The sequence below is a fragment of the Somniosus microcephalus genome, chromosome 15, assembly GCF_052327205.1.
Source record: "Somniosus microcephalus isolate GS21.2 chromosome 15, FLI_Smic_1.0, whole genome shotgun sequence".
NCBI classification, from domain to species: Eukaryota; Metazoa; Chordata; class Chondrichthyes; order Squaliformes; family Somniosidae; genus Somniosus; species Somniosus microcephalus.
In genome coordinates this window covers 65,120,530-65,145,279 of record NC_141001.1, presented here as the reverse complement: position 1 = coordinate 65,145,279, position 24,750 = coordinate 65,120,530, and the positions used below count along the sequence as shown (strand labels likewise).

At 48.2% G+C, this 24,750-nt stretch overlaps 1 protein-coding gene across 1 annotated transcript in view; it reads left to right on the top strand.

The window, feature by feature from the left end:
- The first annotated feature begins 2 nt into the window (after nucleotides 1–2).
- The window catches only part of LOC147106986 (protein RIC-3-like), a 111,316-nt gene continuing 86,568 nt past the window's right edge, over nucleotides 3–24,750 (top strand). The window contains exon 1 of the mRNA XM_086007915.1: nucleotides 3–220. Coding sequence (XP_085864041.1) covers nucleotides 100–220 — 121 coding nt within the window. The 5' untranslated portion in view covers nucleotides 3–99. The remainder of the gene's footprint in view (nucleotides 221–24,750) is intronic.

Here is a 24,750-nt window from a genome sequence, read left to right as displayed (position 1 = left end):
AATCGGCGTCACGTGCCGCGAAGCCCCGCCCCCTTCCTCTTGCTGGGCCTGAGTTCCGGGCCTGGGCTTCCCGCGATCAGCCGCACCGGCTCACCAGCCATGAGTGCATCAGCCTTCCAGAAGGTGGCTCTGATCTCCAGCATCGTGCTCTGCTGCTCCGTCGTCTTTCCCAAAGTCTTCGTTTTCCGAGCGACGCAGGACAAGCCTCAGCCGCAGGAGGGTAAGGAGCGACCCCTCGCGCAAATCGGAGCCTGGGTTCGCAACCCGCATTCCGCTTACCCCCAGCGACCCCCCTCCTCACCCCATCCTCCCCTCCAGCGACCCCCCCCCCCCCGTCCTCACCCCATCCTCCCCTCCAGCGACCCCCCCCCCCCGTCCTCACCCCATCCTCCCCTCCAACGAACCCCCCCCCGTCCTCACCCCATCCTCTCCTCCAGCGATCCCCCCCCACGTCCTCACCCCATCCTCCCCTCCAGCGACCCCCCCCGTCCTCACCCCATCCTCCCCTCCAGCGACCCCCCCTCCTCACCCCATCCTCCCCCCCCAGCGACCCCCCCTCCTCACCCCATCCTTCCCCCCCCAGCGACCCCCCACTCCTCACCCCATCCTCCCCTCCAGCGATTCCCCCCCCCCGTCCTCACCTCCAGCGAACCCCCCCCCCCGTCCTCACCCCATCCTCTCCTCCAGCGACCCCCCCCCCGTCCTCACCCCATCCTCCCCTCCAGCGACCGCCCCCCGTCCTCACCCCATCCTCCCCTCCAGCGAACCCCCCCCCGTCCTCACCCCATCCTCTCCTCCAGCGACCCCCCCCCGTCCTCACCCCATCCTCTCCTCCAGCGACCCCCCCCCGTCCTCACCCCATCCTCCCCTCCAGCGACCCCCCCCCCGTCCTCACCCCATCCTCCCCTCCAGCGATCCCCCCCACGTCCTCACCCCATCCTCCCCTCCAGCGACCCCCCCCGTCCTCACCCCATCCTCCCCTCCAGCGACCCCCCCCGTCCTCACCCCATCCTCCCCTCCAGCGACCCCCCCGTCCTCACCCCATCCTCCCCCCCAGCGACCCCCCCCTCCTCACCCCATCCTTACCCCCCAGCGACCCCCCCTCCTCACCCCATCCTTCCCCCCAGTGACCCCCCTCCTCACCCCACCCTTCCCATTCAGCGACCCCCCCATTCCTCACCCCACCCTCCCCTCCAGCGATCCCCCCCACGTCCTCACCCCATCCTCCCCTCCAGCGATCCCCCCCCCGTCCTCACCTCCAGCGAACCCCCCCCCCGTCCTCACCCCATCCTCTCCTCCAGCGACCCCCCCCCCGTCCTCACCCCATCCTCCCCTCCAGCGACCCCCCCCGTCCTCACCCCATCCTCCCCTCCAACGAACCCCCCCCCCCGTCCTCACCCCATCCTCTCCTCCAGCGATCCCCCCCCACGTCCTCACCCCATCCTCCCCTCCAGCGACCCCCCCCCCGTCTTCACCCCATCCTCCCCTCCAGCGACCCCCCCTCCTCACCCCATCCTCCCCCCCCAGCGACCCCCCCTCCTCACCCCATCCTCCCCCCCCAGCGACCCCCCCTCCTCACCCCATCCTTCCCCCCCCCAGCGACCCCCCACTCCTCACCCCATCCTCCCCTCCAGCGATTCCCCCCCCCGTCCTCACCTCCAGCGAACCCCCCCCCCGTCCTCACCCCATCCTCTCCTCCAGCGACCCCCCCCGTCCTCACCCCATCCTCCCCTCCAGCGACCCCCCCCCGTCCTCACCCCATCCTCCCCTCCAGCGATCCCCCCCCACGTCCTCACCCCATCCTCCCCTCCAGCGACCCCCCCCCCGTCTTCACCCCATCCTCCCCTCCAGCGACCCCCCCCCCGTCTTCACCCCATCCTCCCCCCCAGCGACCCCCCCTCCTCACCCCATCCTTCCCCCCCCCAGCGACCCCCCACTCCTCACCCCATCCTCCCCTCCAGCGATTCCCCCCCCCGTCCTCACCTCCAGCGAACCCCCCCCCCGTCCTCACCCCATCCTCTCCTCCAGCGACCCCCCCCGTCCTCACCCCATCCTCCCCTCCAGCGACCCCCCCCGTCCTCACCCCATCCTCCCCTCCAGCGACCCCCCCCCCCGTCCTCACCCCATCCTCCCCTCCAGCGACCCCCCCCCCCGTCCTCACCCCATCCTCCCCTCCAGCGATCCCCCCCCACGTCCTCACCCCATCCTCCCCTCCAGCGACCCCCCCGTCCTCACCCCATCCTCCCCTCCAGCGACCCCCCCCGTCCTCACCCCATCCTCCCCTCCAGCGACCCCCCCGTCCTCACCCCATCCTCCCCCCCAGCGACCCCCCCCTCCTCACCCCATCCTTCCCCCCAGTGACCCCCCTCCTCACCCCACCCTTCCCATTCAGCGACCTCCCCTCTTCACCCCACCCTTCCCCCCAGCGACCTCCCCTCTTCACCCCACCCTTCCCCCCAGCGACCTCCCCTCTTCACCTCATCCTTCTTCGTCTGCCCTCCATTTGCCGCAAATTCACTGTTTACAAACACCATTCATTTGCAGCCTTGATCGTGTCCAGAGTTGTGCTTCCCCAATAAAGTTTATTTATACAACCTTCATGTTTTGTTTGCATTTTCATCTTAGTTTCTTATCCTTGTGGTTTTCCCCCCCTGTTGTCTGGAGTCTGTGTACCACCCCCCTCAGTTGAAATGAGCACTGCTGGGTAAAAAAAAATTGTTTGATTTTCACTTCTTTAAAATTTTGAAAGGTTTTTCAGTAACATATGAAACAATTTTGTAATTTAACAGCTTAAGTAATTAAGTTACATTAAATATTCTGTGGTCTTCAACCACATGATTGCTACAGGCCTTACAAGGAAATCTGCAGGGTAAACTGTTGAAAGCATTCTCAACATTTACTAATTGAAAAGACAGGTGAGCATTGTTAAATGAAATGTTTAAAAAATGCTTTTACTATCTTAACCACAAAACATTCTTCAACATTAAATGCATACTTACCAACTTAGATAACCAGTAAATACTGGCCAAAAAACTGACTCTTAAGTGTTACTCAAAAAATACCAAATATTTCATCATTTGTATTGCAAGAAAAAAAATTGAGCTGTAACTGACCCCAATATTAATTTAAAAGCACAGCAATTACACCGTCTAGCTGTAAAGGGACACAGTCCTACATTATATTTTGTATGGTGTAATTTTTGTTATAAAACAGCACATCCTGTAACTTGTCATGGGAGAATCATTAATATTAAATCATATTTTAATGCCCTGAGGGATTAATTTGAAAGTATTTTCTCTCCCAGGTGATTGCACAGTGCAGTGCTGAGGGAGTGCTGCACTGTCGGAGGTGCCGTCTTTCGGACGAGACGTTAAACCGAGGCCCCGTCTGCTCTCTCAGGTGGACGTTAAAGATCCCATGGTACTATTTCGAAGAAGAGCAGGGGAGTTATCCTCGGTGTCCTGGCCAATATTTATCCCTCAACCAACATAACAAAAACATTCTGTAGAAGGGTTTCGACCCGAAACATTGACTCTGTTTCTCTCTCCACGGATGTTGCCTGGCCTGCTGAGTTTTTCCAGTGTTTTCTGTTATAACAAAAACATTATCTGGTCATTATCACATTGCTGTTTGTGGGAGCTTGCATGTGCGCGAATAGGCTGCCGCATTTCCCACATTACAACAGTAACTCCACTTCAAAAAGTACTTCATTGGCTGTAAAGCGCTTTGAGACGTCTGGTGGTCGTGAAAGGCGCTATATAAATGCAAGTCTCTGATATTCAATATTTGTAAAGAGTGCAGTGTTTTGAAAATAAAATGCGCACAGAACTAATACAAACAGTTTAGATGCTGAAATATTAAACAAATACATTGGGATGACATGTTCAAAGGAACTTCCGTGGAGCACACCACCTTGTTAAAGCTGACCACTTTATAGTCTGTTTGTAAAATGTTATTATCGTCCTACCATTTCTATGAAGTATTTGCTAATACATAGGATGGTTATCTTAACAGCAATGCAGCACTTGAAATAGAAGAACACAGAGCTTCTCAACTAAATCGTGTGAACCAAAAAATTATGATGAACAAATTATGCGCATTGCAAATTGGTTCCTCACACCATGTTACACACTGACACATGCAAAGCACTTAGACTGCCTTACAACCTTTGGAATGCTTATCCATAGTACCGTAGGATAGGACTGGACAGACTAGATGCAGGAAGGATGTTCCCGATGGTCGGGGAGTCCAGAACCAGGGGTCACAGTCTAAGGATAAGGGGTAAGCCATTTAGGACAGAAATGAGGAGGAATTTCTTCACCCAGAGAGTGGTGAACCTATGGAATTCTCTACCACAGAAGGCAGTAGAGGCCAATTCATTAAATATATTCAAGAAGGAGTTGGATATATTTCTTAAGGCTAAAGGGATCAAGGGGTATGGGGAGAAAGCAGTGAATTTGGATGATCAGCCATGATTGCATTGAATGGCAGAGCAGGCTCGAGGGGCCAAATGGCCTACTCCTGCTCCTATCTTCTATGTTTCTATGATACAAATTCAAGTTGTAATTTATCCCTGAAACTGTTGACGTAGTAAATATTATTGTGGAGTAACCTCGCTGAATGATCTTGTCTCCCACACACACCTGCAGAATGGCCACTTGGGTATTGTTGAATGTGTTCCTGATACTTCGAACATCTCTGCACTACTTTGCTGCTTGGAGAACAAGGTGGCATATAACAGATGGCACCAAACCAGAAATGGAGGAGGGCTCATAGTTAGAAACTATAAAGTGCCTTGAAGATCAAAATTGCATTGCGAACATGGAGGGAATAGAGCAAAGTGCAATTGGAGCTTCTCTTCCCCTCCACTCCAAGCTGAGGACTAGTACCATCTTTCTCATGTCTGTTCTCTACCTACTCAATCTTACTGTCACCAAGTCATGCACTCAAGTATTGCAATGAGAGTAATATTTCAAGCGGTGCCACTCTTAAATTTTCTCTCTAGGTGCTCCCTCAAGAACTATCTGTGTCTGAGTTCTTAGGAAGGAGTGAACACCTTACAGCGTCCAGGGACACTTTTTCGATCTGATAGACTGAGCATGAGTGAGGAGGACCAGGAACCTGCTGTCCAGTGGGCCAGCTTCCATCTTTCCACAGCTGCACATCTTGGGGATTTTGGACTTTGTGCACCCTGATTATAGAAAGAAAGATATGCATTTATATAGCGCCTTTCACGACCACTGGCCTTGACAGGGTAGATGCAGGGAGGATGCTTCCCCTGGCTGGGGAGTCCAGAACACAGGGTCACAGTCTCAGAATAAGGGGCCGGCCATTTAGGACTGAGATGAGGAGAAATTTCTTCACTCAGAGGGTAGTGAATCTTTGGAATTCTCTACCCCAGAGGATTGTGGATGCTCAGTCGTTGAGTATATTCAAAGCAGAGAGTGATAGATTTTTTGGATATTGAGGGAATCAAGGGGTGAATTGAAACATAATCAAAGTTACATGCTCTGTTGAAGATTTTGTTCATGGATTCAAACTTATTTTATTGTAGGACAGAGCAATGTCAGATAGTGTTTTTGTTTAGTGCAGGAAAGTGGAGTTGAGGTAGAAGATCAGCCATGATCTTATTGAATGGCGGAGCAGGCCTGAAGGGCCGAATGGCCTACTCCTCCTATTTCTTATGTTCAAAGCGCTTTACAGCAAATGTAGTCCTTTAGAAGTGTAGTCACTGTTGTAATGTAGGAAACACGGCAGCAAATTTGCACACAGCAAGCTCCCACAAACAGCAATGTGATAATGATCAGATAAACTGAGGGATAAATATTGGCCAGGACACTGGGGATAACTGCCCTGCTCTTCTTTGAAATAGTGCCATGGGATCTTTTACCTGAGAGAGCAGACGGAACCTCGGTTTAACATCTCATCCAAAAGACGGCACCTCCGACAGTGCAGCACTCCCACAGTACTGCACTGGAGTGTCAGCCTAGATTTTTGTGCTCAAGTCTCTGGAGTGGGACTTGAACCCACAATTCAGATAGACTTCTATCTGTGCATGATCATCATATGGATTTGTTTGAAGCTGACCACAGCACCCTGCAACATGTAGCAATGACTGGAAGAGCCCACTAGTCACATTGTGTATTGGTGTAATAAGGCCCATTGGTACCAGCCTCCACCATGCAGCACTCTCCAACTCCACGGGCATCTGCAGCAGAGTCCCTAGTACCAGTGGGTCTAAGGATATTGGGAGAGTCTCATGATGAGAAATATAAACCTGGAGGAGGTTGCAGTAGAATAGGGTGAGGCCACAGAAAAATGTTAGGATGATGAGTTTAAATCCAATGCATTAGACATAGGGAACTGGTGCAGATCAGCAAGAACGAAGGATTTTAGAAGAGTGGGACAGTGAGTTGGAGTTTATAGAAGGGCAACAGTGGGAGCCAAGCAACAAGGATGTTGGAGAAATCTAGCCTAGAGGTGACAAAAGCTTGGATAAAGGTTTTGGTGGCAGTGGGAGTGAGTTATGAGTGAAGGTGGGTTGTGATGTAGAGGTTGAAGTAAGCAGTTGTGGGGTTTACAGCTCAACTCTTGGTCAAATAGGATGCCATGGTTTTGCACAGCCTGAATGATTGACATGGGAGGTTTCAGTGCAGTCAGCAGGATGGAAGCTGTACTGAAGGAATTCAATCAGACTGGCACAAGGTGGGAAGCAGTGTTCCACAGGATCAGTGCCAGGACCACTGTTGTTCACAATTTGCATAAACGATTTGGACTCTGGAATCGGAAGTACAATTTCCAAATTTGTGGACGACACCAAATTGGGGGGCATAGTGAAGACTGAAAAAATACAAGACAACATTAATAAATTTGCAGAATGGGTGTGTAATTGGCAAATTAAATCCAATATAGGTAAGTATGAGGTGTTACATTTTGGTAGGAAGAATAAGACGGCCACATACTGCTTGGATAATAAGAGTCTAAATGGGATAGTACAGTAAAGGGATCTAGGAGTACAGATTCACAAACCACTGAAATAGAGACAGGTTAATGAGACCATAAAAAACCAAACCAAACCAAACACAGGTTCATTTTTAAAGGGATAAAATTGAAAAGCAAAGAAGTTATGTTAAATGTGTAACCTTGGTTAGACCACATTTGGAGTACTGTGCACAGTTCTGGTCTTCATATTATAAAAAGGATATAGAGGCACGGAACAGAGTGCAAAAAAGATTCACAAAGATGATACCAGAACACAGGATATATTTATCAGGAAAGTCTAAAAGAGGATATACTTATCTAGAAAAGAGAAGGCTGAGGGGTAACCTGATCGAGGTCTTTAAGATTATGAATGGGTGCGATAGGGTAGACGTCGTGAAGATGTTTCCATTTGTGGGAGATACCAAAACTAGGAGCCATAAATATAAGATAGTCACCAATAAATCCAATAGGGAATTCAGAAGAAACCTCTTTACCCAGAGTGGTAAGAATGTGGAACTCGCTACCACGAGGAGTATTTGAGGTGAATAGTTAAGGAAGCTAGATAAGCACATGAGGGTGAAAGGAATAGAAGGATATGCTGATAGAGTTAGATGAAGAGGCGTGGGAAGAGGCTTGTGTGGAGCATAAATGCCGGCATAGACCAGTTGGGCCGAATGGCCTGTTTCTGTGCTGCAGACGCTATGTAAGAAGCGGAGACACTCAATGTTTTCAAGGGGAGACTGGATAGGCACTTGAGGGAAATAAACTTGCAGGGCTACGGGGATAGAGCAGGGGAATGGGACTGACTGGATTGCTCTGCAGAGAGCCGGCACGGACTTGATGGGCCAAATGGCCTCCTTCTGTGCCATTATGACTGGTGTAACAAAAATGAAGCACAGCACACCTGCCTTAGCTTTATAGAGATTCCTTTCATTAAGGAGTTAGAAAAGCTACATTCATTTAACTTGATACATAAGTTGCACATGTTCCAGGCTGTCTGCACAGCTTGAGGGAGGAGCCAAGTTGCTTTTAAAAAAAAATTCTGATATACTTAGTTATGTGGATAATAGACAGTTATTTTCAAATATAGTCAACAGTTTTTAAAATCCAGGAACCACAGTAATTATTTTTGGAGATATTTGAAGGAGCTGTGGCAGTTTACATCACAGAGGCAGTTGAGAACTTCCAAGAGACACAGTTCACACTATCAGTACCGACAGTGATTAGAAATACAGGGTTTAAGAAAAGCAACACTGAACTTATAAAATGATTTATAAAACAATAGCTTAGCATTTAGATTATGATCTTTTATTGGCCCAGAACTTCGGGTCTCCACGGGTGAGTACGCACGGGGTCCTCACCCGTAAGCCCAATGGAAGTGCCGGTTTCCTGCATGCACTGCGCATGTGCGGGAAACCGGCACTTCCGTTCCCCTGAACGAAGGGGTTCAGAGTTCGAACGCGTGCGCAGGAGAGGCTGCGCGTCGAACTTGCATTTTTTTTGCCGGTTTTCCCGGGAGGGTAAGTCTCCAGAAGTTACACATAAAAAGCCGGCGTAAGGCCTGCTTTTTACAAGGTAAGTGGTGAATTAATTAAAATTAAAACATTTTTTCCACAGGTTTATTATTTTTAAATACTTTAAAGCAAGGTAAGTTTATTTTTAGCCCTGTTAGAAAATAAAATTATTTTTTTCAAAAATTTAAATTATTGTTTAAAATACTGTAGTTATTTCATGTAATTTATAGTTTATTTAAAAAATGTGATTTAAAAAAAAAATTATTTGAAGATTTAGTGATGTTTTGGAGCCCGTAGTATTTATAAGTTTTGACAGGTTTATGAATGGGCATTCCCTGCTCCGATTGGCTCCCCATGGCCCACGTGATCCCAGGAGACGCATTGAACTAACTGCGCCCCTGGGATACGCAAGCACTGCGCGCCGGCAGCTGGAGCAGGCCCCGGATCGGAATTCCACGGGAGCCCACAGCTCAACGGTCGGCGCGCAAGGTAAGTGTAGGTCGGGGGCTTACACCCGCGGGAAGCCCCCGACCCGAATTTCTGGACCGTTTGAGGAGCAAGATAGAAGCATTATACTGTTAAGTATATATTTTTTATTATATATATAGTTTTTTGTCATACATTCTATTAATAGTGTAAACCTAAAATGTGGTCTGATGTGATGTTCTATCACTTATTGAAGATAGAAGAAAGATCCTATTGAGAAGCAAAATAATTCCATTAGCAAAAATAATTACTGGGCAAGTTGTTCTGATCATAATCATGGGCGTGTTACCGATAGCTTACCTAGATATCAAAGCTAGTGATGATACTCTTGAAAGCAATGAGGCTTGGGCATTAGAGTCATTGGGCTAGATTTTCAGTATAGACAGTTTTGGGGTGCTAACCTTAGCGCCCGCCCGAAGTTAGCGCCCGCCCCAAAGTAGCGCCCCGTTGCCGGAAATTCAGTGGCTTCGCCCTAAGAGATTGGTGGAGCGCTAAAAGAGGCGTTCCACTCCTATCTTTAGGCGCTAAGCCGGCGGTCCAGAGGGATAGCGCCCAGGCGGGGCGCAGCACGGGTGCGGTCATTTTTGGACTGACAGCAGACCCCGTGGCGCCGACCAGCTCTTAAAGGGGGAAGGGACGAATTGGTCTGCTGCCACGCCCTGCACACTGCAGCCTTGCAAAGAGGCCTCAACACTGCTGCTCAGCCCCAGGGAGTCATGGCAACGCCAGAGAAGGCCCGTCAGTGTGCCCTGCGCTTCTCAGAGGGTGATCTGGACATAATGGTCACAGCTCTGGAGGTGAGGCGCAAGATCTTGTTCCCAGAGAGTGGGAGGAAGCCAACCCACCATGACTACACCAAAGCCTGGAAGCAGATCGCCCAGAGGGTGACGTTCACCGGCGATGCCCCCAGGACCCACAAACAATGTCGTAAAAAATACAACGATCTGACCAGGATTGTGAAGGTGAGTAGCCTTTCCAGTCTCCTCCTCATTCTTGCATGTACACCTGACATGATGGGCAAAGGGAGCTGAAAGTCCTATTGGCCAGCCCTCAGCCAGCAGCATTGGGACAGTCATGAGCATCACATGGCCATTCGGCACGCTACACTTTGTCCAAGCTATTCCACCATGGGAGGCAGTGCACACTACATCAGGGCTTCACTCTGACCACGCTATTCCACCATGGGAGGCAGTGCACACTACATCAGGGCTTCACTCTGTCCACGCTATTCCACCATGGGAGGCAGTGCACACTACATCAGGGCTTCACTCTGTCCACGCTATTCCACCATGGGAGGCAGTGCACACTACATCAGGGCTTCACTCTGTCCACGCTATTCCACCATGGGAGGCAGTGCACACTACATCAGGGCTTCACTGCGCACTTACAGCCCGTCCTTTCTCTTGCAGGCTAAAGTAGCGTTTAATCGCCAGGCCCGTGCCAGGGGTGGCCGCGCCAAGCTGCAGAAGCTCACTCGGCTGGAGGAGCGCGTGTGTGTGCTCATGGGAGCCCGTGTGATCGTCCCCACAGCGTGCGGAGTATCCGACCCTCCACTGCCCGGCAATGGTAAGGACCTCGCCTTTTGGCCCTCTCGCGTCGCACTGGCCCATCCGAGCTACCTCCTTTGCCACTGTCCCACCAATGCGCTGAATGCCACCAGTCCTAACTCCCTCGCTGACGCCGTCTCCTCACTCTGAAGCTACTCTTGTGCATTCCTGCTTTCAGCTGGTGACGACCAGGACCCTGAAGCTGCCAGTGACAGCAGCTCCGACGAGGAGGAGGAGCAAGCCGGACCTTCGGGGGAACAGTCACGTCCCGCAGGAGAGGAGGAAATGCTTGACACCTCCTCACTGGACGAGTGCCTGGAGGAACTGTCGCAGGGCAATGCAGCTTCTGGGACCAGTGGCGTCCAGCCACCCAGGAGCCGTGCGCGTGGCCCGCGGCCTTCCCCCCAAAGGGGGGAAGGATCAGAGGGGAGTGCTGCTGTTCGGCACACTCGCCGCCACCAACGCGGCAAGGGTCCCCTAGTTCAGCCCCCTCCTCCCCAGCGGGAGAGTCGCGACTCCAGTCCGGACACCTTCACCTCGGAGGAGGTGCGGAAGCTGGATAAGATGGCCGAGGATTCGGACCGGCGCCACACGGAGCTCATGAGCGTGGTGGGGCGCATGCCTGAGGCCATCGAGTCGCTGGCGACCAGTGTGCGCGAGTTCGGGGCAGCAACTGCCGCGAGTGGCCGCATGCTGACTGATGCCGTCAAGACCCTGGCGGCTGTGATGCGCGCGCACAGCAGGACCACAAGGGCACTCACTGCTGCCACATGCGCTGTCTCAGGCAGGCATCGCCAGGGCAGCCGCCGCGCTGGACCATCCCAGCAAGCCGCCCCTCGGCTGATTGTTGCGGATCCTGCAGTGCGGGCCCGGCCGAGTGCCACCGCGCCACAGCACCAGCCAGCGCATCCCAGACGCCAGCTGGCCCACATTGCGCCATCCGTCGCCGCCATTCCCCCACTGGGGCGTCAAGGGCAAGCGGCTGCAGCTGATGGTGGCCAGGCTCAGGTGCGCCACTCAGCAGACGGCCCCTCGAGGCCCAAATGCCGTGTAGGCCGCCCCCCAGCGGCATCTGGTGGAAGGGCATCTGAGCCTCAGGCACCTTCCCCCAGCCTCGCAGCAGCCACTGGGCAGAGCTTGCGAAGGAGCAGCAGGCCGGGCAGGGGAGGCAAAAGGCTGGGCAAGGTCTCGCCCTCGCGGGCCACTCAGTAGAGGGTGTGGGCAGCTTTCCTTTTATATGGCGGTGGCCATCTTTATTTTGCCCATGGTTGTGTTGTTGGAGGGCTTATTTTTTGCGTTAGGCCGACGTTGAGGCCCGGTTTGAAGAAAGGTGGAGTGACTCCTCCCCAGTTTGTGGGAGTGAGTCGTTTGTTGGGCTTTTTGTGGGGCCCGTTTATTGTTTTTGGGGATTCATGTGGGAAGGGCTTTTCATTTTTGTGTAATAAAAAATTATCTTTATTCATGCAGTCTCCATGGTTGTTCTTCTTAGTGTTTGTTGGCTTCGCCGGCTGAGGGGTTGCGGAGCGGCTGCATTCATCTTCCCTCATGGCCCCTGGCCATTCCCTGACAGGGGGCTTAGAAGTACCATGTAATAAGGTGGCGTCGTGCGGCCCTTGGCCCTGGTCGCTCCCTCCTGGGAACGTACTGCTGCTCCTCCTCCTCATGCTCCTCCTGCTCCTCCTCCTGAGGTGCTGGTCCAACGTCAGGTGGCAGTGCCTGAGTCCTGCGGATAGCCAGGTTGTGTAGCATGCAGCAAACCACCACAAATTGGGAGACCCGGTCCGGCGAATACTGGAGAGCTCCTCCGGAGCGATCAAGGCAGCGGAACCGCTGCTTGAGGACCCCAATAGTTAGCTCGATGATGTTGCGGGTGGTTTGATGGCTCTCGTTGTCGGCCTCTTCAGCAGCGGTCCTGGGCGCGCGGAGCGGGGTCATGAGCCAGGTGCACAAAGGATAGCCTTTGTCCCCGAGTAGCCATCCTCTTGGGGGAGGCTGTGCCTGGAACATGTCATGCACAGTACTCTGCCGCAGGATAAAGGCATCGTGGCTGCTGCCTGGGAAGCTGGCATTGACTGCCATGATGCGCTGCTTGTGGTCACAGACCAGCTGCACATTCAGAGAATGGTAGCCCTTCCTGTTGCGATACTGCTCGCCATGCTCCAGAGGGGCCCGCAAAGCCACATGCGTACAGTCAATGGCGCCCTGCACCAAGGGGAATTCCCCGAGTGTGGAAAATCCCAATGCGCGCTGATGCTGGCTCTCCAGGGCCATGGGGAAGGAGATGAATTGGCTTCTCCTTCTGAACAGTGCTTCGGTCACCTGGCGGATGCAGCGATGCGCGCCGTACTGGGAGATGTTTGCTATGTCCCCAGCAGCGTATTGGAAGGAGCCGGTGGCATAGAAGTTCAATGCCACCGTCACCTTCACTTCCACCGACAGAGACGTCCTGCACCTGAGCTTTGGCCGCAGATCTCGGCGAAGCAGGTGGCAGATCTCTGCAATCACCTCCTTTCGGAATCGGAGCCTTTTAACACATCGCGCGGCACTCATGTTTAGGTAGGAGCGCTGCTGGCGCTATAGCCTGACTGGGTAAGGCCTACGTGGCCGACGCCTGTAGCCCCCTCTGCCTCTAGCCAGGGCTGCCCCTCTCACAATGCGTCTGCGAGCCCTACGGACATGGAGCTGCAGCTCCGCGTTGGCACCCCATGCAACCCCCATCAAATCCTGGCAAACACGCTAATTTCCAAAAGGCCACTTGCAGCGCTCTGGCCTGAGCCCAAAAATACCTGGCTCTTGCTGCTTGAAACCAGTTAGCTATCCTCCTCTCCAGAAATGCGTTGCACAAGAGTGTTTTCTGAAAAAAGGCTGGCCTTTATACTGGAGGGTACGTCCCCTTTAATTTGCGCCCCCCGGGGCCCGCGCTGGTTGTGTTGCGTTCCTTTTTCCAAACGCTCCGGCCACCAGCCGCACAATGGGGCGGTCCGACTGAAGTTTGGAATCGGGGCGCACAAAGGGCGTTGCACGAGGATGTGACGTCATTTTCTGCGCGCGCATCCGGGCGGGCGCTAAACTTTGCGCCGGCGCTAACGGGCAACTTAATTTGGGGCGGGGCGCAAACTGCGCTGCGCCCGGGCGCTACACGCATAGCGCCCGAAAAACACTTCTCTTAAGGCGCTAACTGCTGGCGCAAGTGACTGAAAATCTAGCCCATTGAGTCATAGAGTTATACAGCACAGAAAGAGGCCCTTCGGCCCATCGTGTCTGCGCCAGCCATCAAGCCCTATCTATTCTAATCCCATTTTCCAGCACTTGGTCCGCAGCCTTGTATGCTATGGCGTTTCAAGTGCTCATCTAAATGCTTCTTGAATGTTGTGAGGGTTCCTGCATTACCTATGAGAATGAACCAAAAAGTCTATAATAAAAATGTAACAAAAGCAGGTGATGTCATGTTTCAGGACCTTAGAGAAGAAAGAAATGTTGGAAATGGGTTGGTAGTTAGAGAGGATGGATGGATCAAGGAGTGCTTTTTGATGAGTGGGTGATTATGATGGTTTTGAAAAGGAGAGTGATGGTGCCTGAGAAAGGAGTGCTATTGGTGATGTCAGCTATATAGGGGCTAGGAAAAATGAGTGATCAGCGATGGGCTGGGCAGGGGATTGAGAGAGAAGGATGCAAGTCTCAGAGAAAAGTTGAGCTTCCAGATGGCATGAGGCAAGATGGGAGAGAAACTGCAGAATTATGAGACCAGGGTAGAGTGTGGGGAGGGGACTGGAGATGTTCAGGAGCTTGGGGTAGAAACATAGAAAAATAGGAGCAGGAGTAGGCCATTCGGCCCTTCAAGCCTGCTCCACCATTCAATATGATCATGGCTGATCCTCTATTTCAATACCATATTCCTGCTCTCTCCCCATACCCCTTGATGCCTTTTGTGTCTAGAAATCTATCTATCTCCTTAAATATATTCAGTGACTTGGCCTCCACAGTCTTCTATGGTAGAGAATTCCACAGGTTCATCACCCTCTGAGTGAAGACATTTCTCTTCATCTCAGTCCTAAATGTCCTACCCCGTATCCTGAAACTGTGACCCCTTGTTCTAGACCCCCCCCCCCAGCCAGGGGAAACATCCTCCCTGCATCCAGTCTGTCTAGCCCTGTCAGAATTTTATACATTTCAGTGAGATGATAGGAAGGGGAGGAGGTAGTAGAGGTAAAAAGGAAGAGAGTAACAAAAGTAAGCATTGGTCCCTTAGAGGCCGAGTCAGGAGAAATTATAATGGGGAAGAAGGAAATGGCAGAGACATTAAACAAATATTTTGTAGCTGTCTTCACAGTAGAAGACACAAAAAGCATACCCAAAATAGTGAGGAACTAAGGGGTTAGATGAGAGTGAGGAACTTTACATAGGATATACGGCACAGAAACAGGCCATTCAGCCCAACCAGTCCATGCGTTTATGCTCCACTCGAGCCTCCTCCTGTCTTTCCTCATCTAAATCTATCAGCATAACCCTCTATTCCCTTTTCCCTCATATGTTTGTCTAGCCGCCCCTTAAATGCATCTATACTATTCACTTCAACCACTCCCTGTGGTCACGATCTCCACATTCTCACCACTCTTTGGGTAAAGAAGTTTCTTCTGAATTCCCTATTGGATTTCTTGGTGACTATATCTTATATTGATGGCCTCTAGTTATGCTCTTCCCCACAAGTGGAAACATTCTCTCTCTATCCACTTTATTAAAATTTTTCATAATTTTAAAGACCTCTATTCGGTCACCCCTCAGCCTTTTTTTTTTCCAAGAGAAAAGAGACTCAGCCTGTTCATCCTGTCCTGGTATGTATACCCTCGCATTTCTGGTAGCATCCTTGTAAATCTTCTCTGCACCCTCTCCAGTGCTTCTATATCCTTTTTATAATATGGCAACCAGAACTGTACGCAGTATTCCAAGTGTGGTCTAACCAAGGTTTGATATAGGTTTAGCATAACTTCCCTACTTTTCAATTCTATCCCTCTAGAAATAAACCCTAGTGCTTGGTTTGCTTTTCTTATGGTCTTACTAACCTGTGTCGCAACTTTTTATGATTTGTGTATTTGTACTCCAAGATCCCTTTGTTCCTCTACCCCATCTAGACTCGCACCCTCCAAGTGATAAGTGACCTCCCTATTCTTCCTACCAAAATGTAATACCTCACACTTAACTTAAAGTTATTAATATCAATAGAGGAAAAAGTACTTGAGATACTAATGGGACTAAAAGCCAACAAATCCTCTGGACCTGATGGCCTACGTCCTCGGGTTATAAAAGAGGTAGCTGCAAAGATAGTGCATGCATTGGTTGTGATCTTCTAAAATTCCCTAGATTCAGGAACGGTCCCAGCAGATTGGAAGGTAGCAAATATAACCCCGCTAGTCAGGAAATGAGGGAGAGAGAAAACTACAGGCCAGTTAGCCTGACATCAGTCATCGGGAAAATGCTGGAATCCATTATTAAGAATGTGGTAACAAGGCACTAAGAAAATCATAATATGATTAGGAAGGGTAAACATGGTTTTATGAAAGGAATTTGTTTAACATATTTATTCGAGTTTTTGAGGCTGTAACTAGCAGGGTAGATAAAGGGAAACCAGTGGATGTGGTATATTTGGATTTCCAAAAGGCATTTGATAAGGTGCCACATAAAAGGTTGCTAAGTGAGATGAGGGCTCATGGGGTTGGAGGTAATATATTAGCATGGATAGAGGATTGGTTAATGGACAGAAAACAAGAAAACAGAGAGATGGGGTTAATGGGTCATTTTCTGGTTGGCAGGCTGTAACTAGTGGGGTGCCGCAAGGATCAGTGTTGGGGCCTCAGCTATTTACAATCTATATTAATGTCTTGGATGAAGGGACTGATTGCAATGTGTCCAAGTTTGCTGATGATACAAAGCTAGGTGGGAAAATAAGCTGTGAGGAGGACACAAAGAGCTTGCAACGGGATATAGGCCGGTTAAGTGAGTGGGCAATAAAGTGGCAGATGGAGTATAATATGGGGAAATGTGAGGTTATTCACTTTGGTAGGAAGAATAGAACAACAGAATATTTTTTAAATGCTGAGAAACTATTAAATGCTGGTGTTTATAGAGATTTAGGTGTCCTCGTACAGGAAACACAGAAAGTTAGCATGCAGGTACACCAAGCAATTAGGAAGGCAAATGACATGTTGGCCTTTATTGCAAGGGGGTTGGAGTACAAGAGTAAGGAAGTCTTACTACAATTCTACAGGGCTTTGGTGAGACCGCACATGGAGTACGGTGCACAGTTTTGGCCTCCTTATCTGAGGAAGGACATACTTGCCTTGGAGGCAGCGCAACAAAGGCTTACTAGCTCGATCCCTGGGATGAGTGTTGTCCTATAAGGAGAGATTGAGTAGATTGGGCCCATACTCTCCTGGAGTTTAGAAGGAGAGGTGATCTCATTGAAACATATAAGATTCTGAGGGGGATTGACAGGGTAGATGCGGAGAGGTTGTTTCCCCTGGCTGGAGAGTCTAGAACTAGAGGGTATAGTCTCAGGATAACAGGTCGGCCATTTAAGACTGAGCTGAGGAGCAATTTCTTCACTCAGAGGGTTGTGAATATTTAGAATTCTCTACCACAAAGGGTTGTGGATGCTGAATCGTTCAGTATATTCAAGGCTGAGATAGATAGATTTTTGGACTCTAGGGGAATCAAGGGATAGGGAGATAGGGCAGGAAAATGGAGTTGAGGTCGAAGATCAGCCATGATCTTATTGAATGGCGGAGTAGTAGGAAGATTTGGCTGATAAAAGTATGACACAGTAAAGTTGAAGATGGTTCAGCAAGATCTAGTGATGAATGACTTCGCCAGTCATATCAGGTGTGCTTGAGTTTATGACCCTCCGACTTACGGACCAAGATTGGAACTGTGCCAGTGAGTGGGAGAAGGTGAGCCATTTGGGGCAAACAGGCATTGAAAGCAGAAAAGATGGTAACAGTTGAGCAGGTCAACAGCAGCAGAGGTGTTGTGACAGATGTAGGGAGAGAGGAGAGTTGGAGGATTACGGAAAAGTTTTATTTTCCAGGGGTAGAGGGTTAGAGTTGGAGGTAGGAAGGCAGGGAAAACATGGGTGATAAGGGAGATGGAGAAATTATCAGAGATAGCCTTATCAGTGATTGAGATCTCGGAGGTGGAGAGGCTGTGTGAAATGATGAAGTCAAGGAGTGGCTCTGGGTATGGGCTAGACTAAGTAAGGACAGAGGTCAGTGAAATTGGAGGAGAGAGGACTAAGGGAGTTTAGATGTAGGTTGAACTCACCCAGGATGTGAAATTGCTCAGTGATGAAGTCAAGGTGCAGCTTGGGAGGGTAGTGGGCGATAATGATTTTAAGAGAGGTGGGAGGGATGGAAGAGGATTGAGTAGTTGAAGGCAGAATAAGGGGAGTGGTCAAGATGGGATTTGGCAGTAAGAGCTACACCACCCCTGCAGCGGTTTTGGTGAGGCAAGTGGTGGACTGTGTAGCCAGCTAGGGAGGCTTCAGTGAGGGGGGAATAGGAGTACGTGTCCATGAGCCAGTAAATGGAATAGAGAGTGGTTTCTCAAAATTATTAATCATCTCTAAAATGATTATATCTGTTACTCAGTGGCACTCATTAAGACAAAGCATGTGCAAGTGTACAAGTTTACATATACAGCTTCCATTATAAGTGTGAACACACAGACCCAATCCACGTATGGACCGGGGTCAATCAAGGCTGTGTCATCGCACCAACGCTCTTCTCGATCTTCCTTGCTGTAATGCTCCATCTCACCATCAGCAAGCTCCCCACTGGAGTGGAGCTAATCTACAGAACAAATGGGAAACTGTTCAACCTCCATTGCCTCTAGTCCAGATCCAAGGTCGTCCCATCCTCTCATTGAATTACAGTATGCAGACAACGCTTGCGTCTGCGCACACTCGGAGGTCGAACTCCAAACCATCGTCAACACCATCACCGAAGCGTACAAGAGCATGGGCCTTACACTAAATATCCATAAGACAAAGGTCCTCTACCAACATGCCCCCGCCACACAGTACTGCCCCCCTGATTAGGGTTGCAAAATTCCGGGAATTTTTAAAAGAGGAAACTCCATGGGAATTTTCGGAAATTTGGGAATTTATGGGAATTTTGAGTTTTTTTGCACACTGATGGTTTTTGTCTCTGACCCTTATATAATCTTTGTCATCAAAATAGACATACTGTTCCATACAAATAAAAACAGGCTTTCAAAACTTTATTTAGGTTATAATTTTGAACTTTATTGAACCTCCACAAAAAAGACCCATCTAAAATAAAATAAAAAGAACGTCAGCTTATTTAACCTGTAATTTGTCATTATTTTGTCCCTTTGAGTCTTCTACTCATGAGTCTTCTGAGTCTTCTACTTATCATTGCTCCTCCTGATTCTCTGACTCTGGCTCTGACGTGTCCATTTCCTCCTCTGTGTCACTGTCTAGCTGTGTGGTGGACACTTCTGTATCTGGCTCAATAAGTTGTAGGTTTGCCTGGATAGCCACCAGTTACTCCACACTCTTGTTAGTCAGCCTGTTGCGCACCTTTGTATGCGTATTCCCAAAAAGTGACCAGTTTCGTTCAGAGGCCGCTGATGAAGGTGGGATTTGGAGTATCACCGATGCAATGGGTGACAGGGCCTCAAATGCACAAAGTCCATTCCACCAGGTATGTGCACTGATAGGCTTGCATGATTCCCATATCCCGTCCCCATTCCAAAGACCTTGCTTGGTAGAGAACTTTGCCAGACTTCCCAGAACTTTGCCCACGTCCAGATTGAGGTGGCGTGAGAGGGTAGAAATCACACTGTGAGCGCTGTTGATCTGTTCTCCAGAAAGTATTGGTCTCCCAACATGCTTTGGGTCCAGCATGTATGCTGCAGCATGAATCGGCTTGACACAAAATTCTTGACGTGTCTATATGAATTGAACAATTGCCTTCTCTGCTTTGAGCAGCAGGGATGTAGGTAGGGCAATGCTGATTTGTTCTTTTAAATCAGCAAAAAGCCTGAGAACATCTGACAAGACAGCGTCATCTCCTTCAATCTGAGCAATTGCAGATGCTACTGGTGAGAGTAGTTTAAAGCTGCTAACCACTCTCTCCCAAAACACATCATCCAGCAGTATTTTCTTGATGGTGGTTTCCATATCCCCAGACTGGGATATTGCCATTTCTTGCAGCGACTCCTTACCCTCCAGAAGGCTGTTGTACATTATGACAACACCACCCCATCTAGTGTTGCTGGGCAGCTTCAGTGTGGTGTTCTTGTTCTTTGTCGTTTGCTTGGAGTTGTAGGTTGCTGTAACTACCTGTTTTCTCCTGACATACTTAACAACTTGCTTGGCTCTCTTGTACAGTGTTTCCATGGTTCTCAAACCCATGATGTCCTTGAGGAGCAGGTTGAGCCCATGAGCTGCGCACCCAACAGACGTAATAAGAGGGTAGGCCTCCTCCATTTGAGCCCAAGCAGCCTTCATATTTGCAGCATTGTCAGTAACTACTGCAAAGACCTTTTGTGATCCAAGATCGTTGATGACTGCTTTAAGCTCATCGGCAATGTATGTGCCTGTGTGTCTATTGTCCTTCGTGTCTGTGCTCTTGAAGAACACTGGGAGAGGAGTGGCGACGATGTAGTTTATGATGCCCTCCCCTCATACATTTGACCACCCATCTGAGATAACTGCAACACAGTCTGCCATCTCTATCGTTTCTTTGAGCTTTCCTTGGACTCTGTTATACTCAGCCTCCAGCAAATAAGTAGACAAAGCATGTCTGATGGGAGGACAGTATGCAGAACGAATAACATTGAAAAATCTCTTCCAGTACACATTGGCTGTCGCATATACAGCTTGAGCAAGGCACTCCTTTGCATTCTTAACCTCCAAGGGCCTTCTGTCCAGCAGCTATTTGTTGAATAATTTTTGAAAAACAAGACGACAATTTTAGAAAATTTTACTGAGGTTAAATTCATATTCTGCTTTTTTTTTAAACAAAAAAATGGGTGAGAGTATGTGTGAAGTGTTCTGATTACACCCCTGTTGTAGTTTTGTTTTGTGTTCTATAATCATTAAAAAGAAAGAAACAAAGAGAAGAACTTGCATTTATATAGCGCCTTTGCGACCTCAGGACGTTTCAAAGTGCTTCACATCCAATGATGTACTTTGGAAGTTAGTCATTATTGTAGAAATGTGCAAAAGTATCCCATGGTATTATTTGAACAGCAGAGGAATTCTTCCGGTGTCCTGGTCAACGCTTTTCTCTCAATCAGCAACTCCCCATCCCCCTCCACTACCTCTCCTCACTACCCCCTTCCTGTTGTCTCCCTCCTCCTTTTACCTTCTGTCCTTCTACTTCTTTTCCCTCCTCCTGCTTCTCTTATTCCTTCTCTCCCACCTCCCTCTCGCCCTTTCTCCCAGCCTATTTTTGCACCTCCTCCTCTCTGCTTATCCTCTTTATCCATCTTTTCTAATCCTTTCCTCCTCCTTCTTTCAACTCCTTTTCTGCTCCACTACTTCCTGTCTTCATCACTTCTGCTTTCTCCCTTTTCCCTTCCCTACCAATATCCAATTATTTCCCTGCCCTCTAAATCTGCTTGACCTGAAAAATGCACTTGGTCTTGTCTCCCTGGGCAAATTGTAACTTGGTGCGATAGTGTAAAACAGGGGATAGCAAATCGATGACGAAGTCCAACACCGCCTTCAGTGTGCCAGTGCAGCCTTTGGTCGCCTGAGGAAGAGAATGTTTGAAGACCAGGACCTCAAACCCGGCACCAAGCTCATGGTCTACAGAGCAGTAGTGATTCCCGCCCTCCTGTATGCTTCAGAGACATGGACCATGTACAGCAGGCACCTCAAAGCACTGGAGAGGTACCACCAATGCTGCCTCCGCAAGATCCTGCAAATCCATTGGCAGGATAGGTGCACCAACGTCGGTGTTCTCGCTCAGGCCAGCATCGAAGCTTTGACCACCTTGATCAGCTCCGATGGACGGGCCACATCGTCCGCATGACCGATACGAGACTTCCAAAACAAGCGCTCTACTCAGAGCTCCGACACGGCAGGAGAGCCCCAGGTGGGCAGAGGTTAAGGAAAATATTCCATTTGTACAACTGGCTGAACGGTAGTGATGCATCCTGGAAAATTAGGTACACTGCATGCTCAGATTGTACAATCTAAATTCAACATGGTCACAGCTCTGGGCAAAAATATCATCTCCAAACCCACGCTTTTGAGAGGGACTGAGGACTTCAAATAAAAATTTTAATGGTAGAATTAAAATATGCAAAAGGCAGTTCCATGGATAAATTTAAATGTTATTTTCTGAAATATGTATTTCTTTGAATTTTTATTTAGTTTAAGCTTTATTTTAGATATTAGAAATTAGTTATTTGAGAAAAAATGGCGGAAAAAAACATTTTGAGAAAGCATTTTGAGCAATTTATGGGAACCCAGTGGCTAGTTTGTATAATCTCAGGGTAATATATTCTAACTATAAAATAGTAGCTATTGTACGGTGCACAGTGCGACACTTTCAACATTAAAACCATCAGCATATCACAGGACCGCCAACAGGTACTAGAGGTACTTAGGAATTTTCAATGAAATGTGCACTCCACTTACCTATTTAATATAAACCATATAGCAGATATAAATATATACATACATAAAATAAACTTAAGTGACGTTTAAGTGATTTCGATGCCGATCAGTCAACTCCTGAATGGAGCACAAAGCCTAACAAGTGTTGATTTTTGGAAATTTCTTACCTATAGGTAAGAAAAATGCAAATCTTGTTAGTTTAAGATTATAAAAAAACCCTGATTCAGCAAAGTTAATGCCAATGAGAAAAAACAGCCTTAATATACTTGTCCATAAAAGGGTCCAAATTTACTGTGTGGTGGGTGGGGGGGGGGGCGGGGAATTGGGTCCTGTACATCATTCAAGGACTCTCCAGTTTAAAATACTGATAAAGCATTGTGAGAGATTAAGAACTGCAAGGGGAAAAACACCTAGTATCAATGTTAAAAGTACTATCTCTTAAACAACCAGTTACAAATTTGATTTATCAAAACATTGTAGGGTGCAGTCTTATTCTGGTTAAATATACCGTGTATCTAAATTAAATCATATAGGGATGATCTGCTTGCAGTCCGATTTTGATAAATGGGTAATATCTCCAGTGGAGTATTTCATTTGTTAGCCTGAATAAAGTAATTTAAAAACCATCAAAAATGTCAGACGTCCTCTGACTGCAGCTTATTCTCCCTTTAACCTTTGAGGTCTGAAGCAGTAGTTCTGCAGCAAAAATGAAAAATGCAACACAATTACAATTTCTCAGTTTATTCAGAGTCTAGTGCAACCAGAGAAATGCTTTGCGGTCGTTCCACACATTTTTATGACTATACTGATTGACATGACAGGTTCCCATGTACTTTAAGCTGGAATAAGGAGCAGAGCTACGTGAAACACAAAGTGAAAGCAGAGCATTTAATTACCATGAAGTCCCTCCCTCCCACATTCTAGCATGAAAAGAAATGATTAGTTCTTAGTCATTGCTAGATAAAGCCATTTGGGGCCATTTTTTAAAAGAAAATATATTATTTAAGAGTGTGGGACTTTCATACCACAAAATAGCTGCTCGCCAGCCAGATAAAAAATACAAAAATAATGTACAGCAAGTATAGATACAATTTAAGCTCTTACTGGAAGTAGAACATCACAGTGAAGGGCTTGGTCAGACTCTGGCTTTTAAGTAATCCATGAAAACAAGTAAGCTTGAAGCAGGAATACACATGTATGCATAGTTACAGACATGTACGCATAGTCATAGGCATGTGCACCAAACAACATTATTTATTGGGCCAGAAATTCGGGTCCCCACGGGTGAGTATGCGCTGGGTACTCACGCATAGGCCCAACGAAAGTGCCGGTTTTGTGCATGCACTGCGCATGCACGGGAAACCGGAACTTCCATTCCCTTAAAGGAAGGGGTTCACAGGTCAAACGCGTGCGCCGGAGAGGCGGCGCGTACGCCTGGAACTTCTGTTTTTTTTTCAGGTTTCTCCGGGAGGGTAAGTCTCCAGGAGCTACGCTTTTAAAAAGCAGTCGCAAGGCCTGCTTTTAACAAGGTAAGTGGTGAATTAAGTAAAATTAAAACGTTTTTTCCACAGGTTTATTATTTTTAAATACTTTAAAGAAAGAAGTTTATTTTTAGCCCCGTTAGAAACTGTAATTAATTTTTTCAAAAATTTAAATTATTGTTTAAAAGTTATGATGTAATTTATAGTTATTTTTAAAATGTGATTTTTTAAAAATTTATTTGAAGTTTTAGTTATGTTTTGGGGCTGAATTGTATTTATAGATTTGACAGCTCTTCCTGTCAAATCTATGAATATAGATTCCCTGCTACCATTGGCTCTCCATGGCCCACGTGATCCCAGGGGGCGCTTCGATCTAACTGCGCCCCTGGGATACGCAAGCACTGCGCGCCGGCAGTTGGAGCAGGTCCAGGATCGGAATCCCACGCGGGCCCACAGCACAACGGCCGGCGCACTAGGTAGGTGCAGGTCGGGGGCTTGCACCTGCGGGAAGCCTCCGACCCGAATTTCTGGGCCATTGTATATTGGAATCAGTAGATAGTCAAACAGTGAGGGTACAACATCCAATCAGTGAAGTTTGCATACTAACGTGTAATGTGCTCGTACTATAATTTCTGTGTGCACTATTTTTACACAGGTATTATCACCAATTAGAAGCTCTATCCTGTGAATATAAAAGCATTAATATTAGATATGATCAGAACAATTAACACTGACAACAAAACTCGCGTCTTAAGCCTTGGACTTCTGAAAAGTTTTGTTTATATTCAGCTCATCTGAAAATAATACCAATATTACAGTAATAAAGCTACTTAAAACAGAAGACACAATTTCACAAAAAATTCTGCTTTTTTCCATTCTCTATCCTTTTTAATTTTATATTTGTTTTTTACCTAATCTAACTTACCTTTTATAATTTTTTCACAAAAAAATAAGCTTTTACTTGATTTGTTTCTTTTTCCACTGCTTCCCCTTTCATTTTGTATTTGGGAGCAAGATTTTTTTTTAAATTGATTATTTTGTGCCACTTTTCACAGAATCACAGAAATCCCACAGTGCAGATAGAGGCCATTTCG